At 43.4% G+C, this 11,774-nt stretch overlaps 1 protein-coding gene across 1 annotated transcript in view; it reads right to left on the reverse strand.

The window, feature by feature from the left end:
- plcg1 (phospholipase C, gamma 1) overlaps positions 1-10,874 on the reverse strand; it is a 119,293-nt gene extending 108,419 nt beyond the window's left edge. The window contains exons 1-3 of the mRNA XM_043710716.2: positions 10,714-10,874; positions 9,882-9,975; positions 958-1,005 (exon numbers count right to left, since the gene is read on the reverse strand). Of these exons, the coding sequence (XP_043566651.1) occupies positions 958-1,005; positions 9,882-9,975; positions 10,714-10,747 (176 nt within the window). The 5' untranslated portion in view covers positions 10,748-10,874. The remainder of the gene's footprint in view (positions 1-957; positions 1,006-9,881; positions 9,976-10,713) is intronic.
- Between the last annotated feature and the right edge of the window lie 900 nt (positions 10,875-11,774).

Consider the following 11,774-nt stretch of genomic DNA (forward strand, 5'->3'; position numbering starts at 1 on the left):
AGACTGGGGTAGATACAAATCCAAACCTCTATCAATCCCGCAAGAGCAGGATTGACAAATTGTTGTAATCTGGGGAACTGCCAGATTCTGATAAATAACTAGTGCAATAATTAGCATTGCTATACAAATCTATGCATTACACGCACTTCAGTGAAATGGGCTCACATAACTCACTGTACATTCCTAGTCTGGTCTTATCATAGTCTTTGCAGCCACCTATTGTGGCAATCATCAGACATTGTATACTACAAAGTAATAGAGAGCACCACACTACAGAGGAAGATCCACAAACCAGTCACCTAAAAACAGTCTGAAAGGACAGGAAAATACTCAGACACACACACATCGAAACACACATACACATACATAGAGACACAGACAGATACGCACACAATCACTTAAACACACACAAATATATAGAAACACAGACAGGCTGACAGACTCAAACACAAAAACAAGCACAGAGACACATACTCGTCAACATACATATCTGTCTCACTAAGTCTCATCTTGTACTCATCAGAACTGAAACAAAAAAAAGCCAACTTTAAAAAGATAACAATTTATACAGCACCAGAACAAGATGTGCAAGCAATTATACTCTCCAGATTGCTGTTTCCTTCCTTGTCCCAATGAGTGCAAGATGAAAAGCTTTGACTCCATGTAAGGTTTAAGATCCATTCTCCACCCTTCCCAATCTGTGTTGTTTGAACCTCAGGTTATTTTGAAGAATACACTCACATGACTGAAGTGAGAGATGGTTCTTCAAATGCAAATCCAAAAACCCTGAAGAATCATTCAGAAATATTCAGCCGAAATTGTGAGGATGAGGAAATTGTGGGAGTAGGGAGGGGCAGAGGAAGAAGGAAAAGAAATCTTCTGGCCCTATCCCTGTCATTCTAATTCCAGCTCCAAGGAATACCCTATTCCAAAAGGAAACCATGAGCTGGGATTTACCGGTCTTCCCGATTTCGATCCATGTTGTAGAAATGCTTCCTCAGCCACCTGCAATAAAAGAAAACAGAATTCAATCAGCCAGGGTCTTCTTCGTAAGTTCCTGTTCCTGCTCTGAGCAACAAAATTTTCTCCAAAGAGCAATAAATTTACCCAAAACGTTGCAAATTGCTCTGTGCAGACACACCCACATTTCTAGGTAAAAACAATGACTGCAGATGCTGGAAACCAGATTCTGGATTAGAGGTGCTGGAAGAGCACAGCAGTTCAGGCAGCATCCGAGGAGCAGTAAAATCGACGTTTCAGGCAAAAGCCCTTCATCAGGAATATATTCCTGATGAAGGGCTTTTGCCTGAAACGTCGATTTTACTGCTCCTTGGATGCTACCTGAACTGCTGTGCTCTTCCAGCACCTCTAATCCAGACACCCATATTTCTGTAAACTGTGAAGTGTGCAATGCAACATATAACGGTGATGACTTTCAGAGTGGGTCCAGACTGCTCCTTTGTTTTGTTAATCATATTCTATTCTGTTCAATCGATAGAATGCTATATTCTGCAAATCAGAAGTCACACTTGTATGATATTATCGAAAGTAGAATGGAGAACATCTTATAAACTTGCTTCTCTCATTTAAGAAACACAAAACTGAATAGAAAAGACCAAAAGAATAGCATATTCGACAACAGTGGCAGAGATGTAGGTCATTAGCATGACATAGCGAATCACAGAACAGTCCAACAGCCCATCAACTGAGAGTTAACTCTACTGATAGGCAATCCATTTAGATCCAGCCTTATATTCTTTTCTGAAATCTGATAAGTATCATATGGTTCTCCATTTCTCTTCAGAAGGCCACTATTGAATTTGTCTCCAACACTCTGTTGGATGGGGCAATCCAAATTCTAACCACATGTTGTATAAAATGATCACTATCTTTACATCGTCGTTTTGAGCCTTCAACTGTTGGGAACAATTCTGATCTAAACACTTATTGGCTTTAAACGCTTCAACTAAATCTCTTTGCCATTTCCAATCGAAGAAGAACAGCACACCAGTTTCTCCATTTAACTGCAATCCCTTATCTCTGGATTAGCTTCAGTAAATCTGTGCCCTCTCAACAAGCCTTCAAATTCATCCTCAAGTGTGGAGCCTAGAATTGGACTCTATAACTTTAGCTGTGGCCTAAATAGCGGTGGGGTGTTACTCTGTCCAGGAGTAGCAGTCTTGGAGAGCTGGGGAGGGCATTGGCTGAGAAGTTGGGGGAATATAGCTGGGAAAGGGGGAAACATTGCCATAGCTCCTTGATGTATTCCCACGACTGGAGAAATTTTCTGATGCATGCCTGGAAAACAGATTGCTTCTCTGCTCCATGGAGCTGGACAGGCACCCTATGTTAAGACCCAATCAGGAGCAATATGACAGTAGCAAGGGGCCCTGACAGAGTTACCCCATCATGTACAAAGGCTGCCAGCTCCATCAAGCAGCTCTTTCCACAGCAATCTGAGGGGGTCTCCAAGCCAGGGCTGCATTAGGTACAAAGAGGTGGCCATCGTTCAGAAAGACTGTGGACATCAATCGCTTCCGCTGAAGGGGCTTCCTTCTGCTTCAAGGGGCCCACTAATCTGGTCCCTTCAAAATGTCCGATATGATTTATGGACCAGGTTGGATCTGTTCTCTCCCATCCGCTCGCTGTCCCATGCCCCCTGACCTGTCTCCATGGTAACCATCTCTCCCAGGGTGTTTATTGATGCCCCAAACCTAAAGCCAGCATTCCTAAGAAAACGAGCCATTTGTGGAGATAACCAGGAGGCTGACTTTGGAAATATAACTCGGAAGTCTCCCTCCTGACAGGCTAAATAGGCTGGAACTATTTTCCACGGAGGGTGATCTTACAGAAGTTTATAAAATAATGAGGGGCATGGATAGTGCAAATAGACAAGGTTTTTTCCCCAAGGTATGGAAGTCTAAACCTAGGGGGCATAGGTTTAAGGTGAGAGGGGAAAGATATAAAAGGGGCCTAAGTGGTAAATATTCACACAGATGGTGGTGCATGTATGGAATAAGCTGCCAAAGGAAGTGGTGGGGGCTAGTACAATTACAACAATTAAAATGCATCTGGATGGGTATATGAATAGGAAGGGTTTAGAGGGATATGGACTTAAACCTACTCCCTCCAGTTCTGGACTCTCCCACCCCAGGAAAGAGACCTTGTCTATTTACCCTATCCATGTCCCTTTTTATCTGCTGTGTGTCTGCCCATTCCACTCACTGGTCCATGTGTTCTTGTCGACCATTACTATCCCCTTCACAAATTGATCATTACCCACAGTCCTTGGGGAAACAAAGCCAGAGAAATCATTAAAGTCTTAACTATTTATTGTCTTTAGAAAATTAAAGCTTTGGATCAATTGCAACTTTAAGTAGCCCCAAGGAAAGGCCCTGCAACCGGATCACATTGTCCCTAATTCCCTTCCATTAATCAGATTAATAGTGTTGTCCACCCACATACAGGAGCAGGGATAAACGATGACACAAGACAAACCTTTATGAGATTGCATATCCTTTGCACTAAGCATTAATTTTCTGCAGACAATAGTAAGTAAGGCCTTATTAAATGAATTTAGGTGTCGCTCCCTCAGGGCAGTGGCGAATGATCAGTTTGAGAGTCTGTGCTGGCAACTGAAAAAAAGCTTGGACCAACAGTAATGGGGGAGTCGCTGGTGCCAACCTCCAAGCAGTGCCTGGGAAACACTGTCTCTCTCTCTCTCTGACTTTGCACAGCAAGAGGTTAAAAATAAACCATAAAACTGGGCAGTCAGACCCAGCCAAGGCGCAAAGAAAGTCAGATCCTTTACACAAAAAAACCTGCAAGGGCTGAGAAGAAAAATCCATCAGTGTCATTAGGGATTGCATTGTCTATGTCAAGCCAGACAACTTACTTGGGAGAAAGTGAGGACTGCAGATGCTGGAGATCGAGAGTGTGGTGCTGGAAAAGCACAGCAGGTCAGGCAGCAGGCAACAGCCCTTCATCAGGTAAAGTTATTACTTTGTATTGTCGTTCAAGATCAAACTGCACAGTTTGAACAAAGAGATTACACTTTCATCTGGATGTTTGCCTGCTATGAATTAAAAGCATTCATGTTCCTAATTACATTCCAAACAAACACTGATTTTGCAGCACAGAAACGGGTGGCACGTTAGGTCATGAAAACCACTATAAAAATGCAAGCTTTAAATTTGTGCACTAGCCCAGATCTCAGTAAGCAATTCATCACGAAAGCAGCATTGTCAACACGCTTTGATTGACAACATTTCCTGGATTCTCACTGACCACAGCCATCCAGGAGATTTGCAACAAAGGCAGTCACTGCAGACCTGTTCAGGTTGGGATTCTGTATTCTGCGCACCAAGTGTCGGGACAGATGAATTCATGGGATGATCTCGCTGCCTGCAACCCCGCTCCCCCCAACCTCCATCCTGTCTGCCAATCACAAGGCAGCCAGCCCCAATTGGTTACTTCAATGACATCTCGTGGACTGCTCGTGCAATCAGGAGCTTTGATCCTGCGGCTGGCAGCCAATCAGAGGCCAGCAGCCTCAGGAGAACATCACTGGATTAAAGTAGGAACTGTACAGATTCACCTCAAGAGAAGAGTGTCCCAGAGAGGAGCAGAGGCAAAGGCCTGGGGGGGGTGGGGTTGGTAGTGGGGAGGCAGCTCTCAGTAGCCCCATTGCTAGGCCTGACTGCCCACAGACTAGGGCAAATAAGAGGCCACACACAACCCAGCAGGTAGGCCACCAAACTTAACTTTCCTCATCTTCCGAGAAGGCTCAAAATCGAGACGCGAGAAGCTGAAATCCTTAAGCAGCCTAAGTTGAACAGTTAAAGGATTTATTCTTGAAGGGGCCCAGATCACCCACAAGCTTTCTTGCCCGTGACTTTTCAGAAGAAGGGCAGGTAGATCTCTGTAGCCAAACTGCTCAAATCTTTGCCCTTCCTGCTAAAATAATTCCACAGAAGCCGGTATCCCATCACCAAGTCACCCTTCACTTCCATGTGGAGAGTCCTTGTTACTGATCTAGCTCCCTCAGAGCCAGCTGTCAGTGTGAACAGAACCTCTTACAGTCCTGTTCTTATCTGTCAGCCAGGATTCCCAGATTGGACCAGAGTAACAACCCCAATCAAGGAACTCATATTCTCTGAGGTCTACCTGGCTGATCTTGTTACAATCACTACACCCGTCAAATTCTTCTCCTAAAACAATAAAATGAAAAAAAAAGTTTTCAGAACTAAAACAGAAGTTGCTGGAAAAGCTCAGCAGGTCTGGCAGCATCTGTGAAGAGAAATCAAAGTTAACATTTTCAGGTCTGGTGACACTTCCTCAGAACCGATGGTAGTTAGGAAAATATCGATGTTTCCAGACCTGTTGGGTTTGTTCAGCACTTTCTGCTTTTGTTCTATGTAGAAGCAAATTGGTCCCTTAGTTCCACCTCTGCCTTTTCTCCAGCCTCTCATTCAGGTGCTACACATGGACTCACTTTAAGAATCACAAGTATGAGGAATGCTTGTGGACAAATACTTCATTCCCATTTTGTGCACCAACTTTGGCACAGTGATGAGGCAGAGAACAGCTTAGTGTCACTCTCTGTCACTGTTCAATTGTTTCGGATTATACCCAGGTGATGGTCACTAAATGGGGATCCACTTGGGCCCTACAAATAGAAGCAGACTGAAACAGTTGTTGGGTGAGAGGGTGAATGTTTTTAATAACTGAATGACTGCTTATTGGCTCCAGTCCCACCCTTCACCACCTCCCTTTCACAAATGAAACATTCACTTGTGAATTAATATCTGCCAGGAGCTGGGATGAAATTCACAAATTTAATTCCCCTCACATGCATTTATATGCATTGTGATGGGGGTTGGGGGGGGGGGTGGGTTCTGTTGATCACAATAGGTGACTATCAGCAGTCACGTTGTCAAAAAATTAAGACTTGGAGATGCCAGTGTTGGACTGGGGTGGACAAAGTTAAAAATCACAACAGGTTTATTTGGAAACACTAGCTTTTGGAGCGCTGCTCCTTCATCAGGTGGTTGTGACGGAGATGAGGGAGACAACTACCTGATGAAGGAGCGGCGCTCTGAAAGCTAGTGCTTCCAAATAAACCTACTGGACTATACCCTGGTGTTGTGTAAAAAAATACAATGTCACCTTTGTAGATATGCTCTCTTGCAATCCTTACAAGAGGCCAAGAAAATCACACAAATCTTGCTCATGCAAAGTAATTTGATTTCCTTCTGTTTCATTGTGAGTGGTTCAAGTTAGCATTGATGGCATGACAGGAAGTCTGTACAAGCTTATACTGGCTGCTGCAGATCTCCCAGGAAGTGAACTCAAGCCTGTGCAGATTAGTGAGTCGTTACTTCAAAGCCAGGGAAATGTGCCCAAACTTGTACAAACCACCCTGTTTACACTGAATTCACCCATTACGGATACTCTGCTAATTATCCCAATACTCTGGTGGGTCCAAATGCTTTTTATAACAAAAACCTGACTGAGGAAATAACTTTCTGATTAAGGAAACCGAACTGTAAGTAAAATATTACCATATTACTTGAAATAAAGTTCTCAAGATGAATCATATTGGGACTCAAAACATTAACTCTGTTTCTCTCTCTACAGGTTCTGCCAGACCTGATGAGTTCCTCCAGCATTTCTGTTTCAGATTTCCAGCATCTACAGTATTCTGCTGCTGTATTATTTGAATCTGACTTGCAGGCTTAAATGATTCATGAGCTTGGCTTGTGTTCCCTTGAAGATTGAGGTGCTTAAACTATTAGAACAATTCAGCAGAAAGCTTCTTCAGAAAATTTCTTCTGAAGGAGAAATGAAGAACGCAGAGTCTTCTATGTTAAACTGGATCCCATCTTTGATCCCTCAACCATGTTCGCTTCAGCCAGAGTTGTTTTGGGGATGTTAAATCTCACCTCAACAACCTTTGGGATGGAAATGGTCAAAGATCAGTAAGATTTCCTGTTTCAAATCACCTTCTAGTGACTGTTGCTGCAGAGTCCATTGAAAATGATCAGAACAGAGATTTATTGTGTTTTTTTGTTGTTGAATGACATTAAGGGCTTTCATACCAAAAGGCATGATGGCACAATAATTATGTGATTGGACTTGTCATCCAGGACAAGATTAAGATCCAGAGACAAGATTAAGTCTCATCACATCAACTAGGGAACTTGGATACAATTAATTAAATAAATTATCAGAGAATCCCTACAGTGTGGGAACAGGCCTTCAGTCCAGCAAGTCCACACCGACCCTCTGAAGAGTGACCCACCCAGCCCCATTCCCCTACCCTATTACTCTACATTTCCCCTGACTAATGCACCTAACCTACACATCCTTGAACACCATGGGCAATTTAGCATGGTCAATTCAACTAACCTGCACATCTTTGGATTGTGGGAGGAAACCGGAGCACCCAGAGGAAGCCCACGCAGACAGTCGCCTGAGGCTGGAACTGAACCCAGGTCTCTGGCGCTGTGAGGCAGCAGTGCTGGGGAGAATGTGCAAACTCCATTAATACTCCAAACTAATATTAGGAATGGGGAGAATACAAGTATTGGTGTGACTTTCAAAACCCATCTGGTTCACATACATCCTTCAGAGAAGGATCATCTGCTATCTCTATCCAGTCTGGTCTAAAAACAATAGGTTGACTCTTAATTGAAGAAGGGTGGTGGGTGGCACAGTGGTAAACACTGCTGCCTCACAGTGCCAGGGACCCGTGTTCAATTCCCGTCTCGGGCGACGGACTGTGTGGAATTTGCACATTCTCCCAGTGTCTGCATGGGTTTCCTTTGGGTGCTCTGGTTTCCTCCCACAATCCAAAGATGTGCAGGGCAGGTGAATTGGCCATGCTAAATTGCCCATAGTGTTAGGTCAGGGGTAAATATAGGAGAATGGGTCTGGGTGGGTTACTCTGCGGAGGATCGGTGTGGACTTGTTGGGCCAAAGGTCCTATTTCCATACTTTAGGGAATCTGATCTCCGAATATGCTTGACTGTTAATTGATCTCTGAAATCATAATATCCCTATAGTGTGTAAGCAGGCCATTTGGTCCATCGAGTCCACACCAATCCTCTGATGCACATCCCTTCCGGACCCATCCCTGTAATCCTGCACATCCCATGGCTAATCCATGGCTAGCCTGCACGTCTCTGGATACTGTGGGAAATTTAGTGTGGTCAATCCACCTAACCTGCACATCTTTGGATTGTGGGAGGAAACTGGAGCACCCAGAGGAATCCCACACAGACAGTCGCCTGAGGCCGGAACTGAACATTGTGCTGCCCCTGCATGTCACTCAGTTCTACTCAAGAACAATGCTGCTAGAAAGGGAGCTCCAGGATTGGGACACAATGAAGAAGAAGGAACAGTGATGTAGTTCTCAGTCGGGATAGTGTGTGGCTTGAAGAGTGGTGCTCCCACACAATCTGCTGCCTTTGTCCTTTGAGATGGTAGAGCTCCCGGATTTGGAAGATTTTGCTGAAAGGACCTTGGTGAATTGTTGCAGTGCATCTACTAGATGGTACACACTACTGCCACTATGTTGATGGAGGAGTGAATATTTATGTCGGTGGTTAGGATGCCAATCAAGCAGGCTGCTTTTTTATGGACGGTGCTGAACTTGAGAGTGGTTGGATCTGAATCCAGGCAAATGGGGAGCTTTCCATCATACTCCTGTCTTGTGCTTTGTGGATAATGGTGGTCAAAGATCGGATATATTATTGTTGTATGGCAGGTACGTCCAAGGGAACCTATTGTTTATTCCTGACCCTATTTCTTATACATGTCTTTGCATTGTTTCCCATTATAAGAAACGTAATTCTGAAAAACAAAAGTAACAATCCAAGATTTCCATACCAAATAAATGGGATGTGAACCCCCGTATCCGTGGATTCACTTTTCGTGATTTCAGTTATCCGCGGTTTACCGGGGCCCGAAAATACTATATTGAATCTTCCAGAAGTACTTCTAGGGGGCTGCTGGGAGATACGTTTCCCATTTAAATGATAGGGTATGCTACTATCCACGGTTTCGAGCATATGCAGTAAGCCTTGGAATGTATCACTCGCGGATACGGGGGACACATGTACATTAATCACTGCATAATAATGATCCTGTTATTGTATGATTGGTAGCCAAATTTCAATCTGTTCATTATAATTTGAGGATATTTTTATGACAAAAAACTCTTGAGTTCTTCATATTTTGTAGTAACAGCAATACAGCTGCAAAATGAAAATGTAAAAAAAATTGAATTTTCAGATTGTTTGAATTGATTTTGAATCAAATAGTGACCATTTAATTTCAAGGACTTTTACATTCAAACTATAAGGCATACAAGTTGTGCAATGTTAAGATAGATTCAGAGGGTAAGTCATCTCACTCCCTCCTGCAGAGCAGCTTGCAAGTATCCAGGAATCAGCTACATGTAACTGACTGATATATGGCGAAGTGAAGGATTGAAATGGGTCTGGCAGCCGTTTCTAAACACTTAACCATCTAAACACAGTGATATTCTGGAACATACATCCACTGAAAGCACAGAGGAAACAAAAGGAATACAGAGTTGAAAAGGATAAATGTGCACATTTACAGGGAAAGACGAGGAGAGTGGAAATAATTGAGCAGCTCTTTCGAAGAGCTGTCATGATGGACTGAATGGCCTCCTTTTGTGGCTTACGACTCTATGCTTATGGTACCAAACCAGGGAGAATCCAGCTGCAGTGAACATGCAATGTTTTTGATTATCTCCATCAACCTGATACAGAGACAATGGCACACTCCAGGCATCCCGTGCCAACACATAGCCTGTCTGATTGATCCAAAAGGACAGCCTGTTTTTTTACCTTTCTATCTGAAGTGGTGTTGGTGATTTCATAGTGTCTGTGAGAAGCCAGTTCAGCCCCGTTATCCACATGTTCATCTCTTCTTCGGAAGTAGCTGTGAAGAGCGTGACAAGAGGAGAGCGTGAGAAGGATAACAGTAGTATTCTCGAAAACTGGCTGAGCATAGAAGGTTAATGCTGGCGCTTGTATCCTACTAGTCCAACATCTGCATGCAATCAAGCAATTTGACTGAACATAAGTCAGTGAATCACTCATTCATATCGACTCTGCAATTGCCAGATTGCTTGGCTAGCTGACTGGAACAGAATTGTCCTTCTCCAGCAGTTTAGACCTGCACTAATAAACAGTGACATGTTGTTTACTCATTTAAAATACTCAGGAGCCAGTTCCTGGCACGGTGAGAATATTGCATTAGTCTTCCAGAAGGGTCATTAACTTTATAATATACTGTACTCAAGAAGCTGGTACGTATCAATGGCAAGTTCCCAGACTCTGCTGTCCCAAGGTGATTAGACAAGAGAGAACATTTGTTTACAAGTATGCTCTGTTCACCTAATTCTCTCTTGATGTCTACCATCTCTATGGACCTTGGCCATCAATTGGTAACCACAGAGAATGTCAGGTAAAGACCAGGCCATGTACTGATCGCAGTGTGACAGTGTGTCACAAGATGAGCTGAAGAGGATGAGAAAAATCATCATAAAACGAAGAACGCAAGAGCTCTGGGCTAAAACTATTACAGTGCATGTAGTGCTACAGTGAACTGGAAGAAGACCGATCCTGGATCGAATCCAAGCATACCAAGGAACTTTGCAAATGTTCTAGAATTTACCTGCTAGACTGAGGGTTTTTAGCCGGAATTCCATTCCATAGAGAATGACGAAACAGTGAGCTAAATCGGATCGGGATATATCAGACCTGGCTGCGTCATCCTGGTATCGTTCAAAATCCCGGGAATTTCTTCCTGAACGAATCTCTTTGATTTCCCGAATATCAACTGGAAGAGAAGAAAAGGATTAATTAAATCAAAAGCATTGATTGTTCTTTTCAAAGTACATCCACACATTCCTGGTTTATGCACTAAAAGATTCAAATCACAGTTGGCAGGCTGTTTGAGAGTGACTAGGTTTAAGAAGTGATACAGTTGTTCATTTGGGTAAAGGTTTTCAGGGCACTGGGGGGGAAAATACATCAGCAAAGCTGAAAATTAAACAGGGTTAATGCCTTGTGGCAATATTGATAAGGAACAATACTGAAATCTACAGATGGAGGATGGGAAGAAGAAATGACGTACAGTAACAATAACACCTTGCATCGATATGGTGCCTTTCATGGAATAGACATCATAGAAATTCTATAGTAGAGATAGAGGCCATTCAGCCCATTAAGTCCCATCCCCCCATCCTAAAACCCCATATGGGTAACCCACCTAGTCTGCACACCATGGGCAATTTAGTGTGGCCACTCCACCTCACCTGTACATTTTTGGACTGCGGGAGGAAACAGAGTACCCAGAATGAACCCACATAGACATGGGGAGAATGTCAAAACTCCACACAGCTTGAGGCTGCAATTGCACTTGACTGCAGCCATGGCCATCTTCACCCTTGTCTTAGTTCATCAGCTGCTGAAACCCTCATCAATGCCTTTGTTGCCTCCAGACTTCACTAGCCTTAACCACACCTTGCTCTCACATTCAACCCTCCCTAAACTTAAGGTCATCTAAAGCTTTACTGCCCATATCTTAACTCCTGCATCATGTCTGTGTTCATTAAAGGGCATTTACTCTTACACACGTTACACTCTACTCAAGAGTAAAATCTTGCTTTCAAATTCCTCAGACTTGTTTCCAAATCCCTCTTGTTGCTTTGTCCCTCCATATCTCTGTAATCT

This window comes from Chiloscyllium plagiosum, unplaced genomic scaffold (assembly GCF_037043375.1).
Source record: "Chiloscyllium plagiosum isolate Xiang-an unplaced genomic scaffold, Cpla_swu_hap1 HiC_scaffold_15, whole genome shotgun sequence".
Classification (NCBI taxonomy): domain Eukaryota; kingdom Metazoa; phylum Chordata; class Chondrichthyes; order Orectolobiformes; family Hemiscylliidae; genus Chiloscyllium; species Chiloscyllium plagiosum.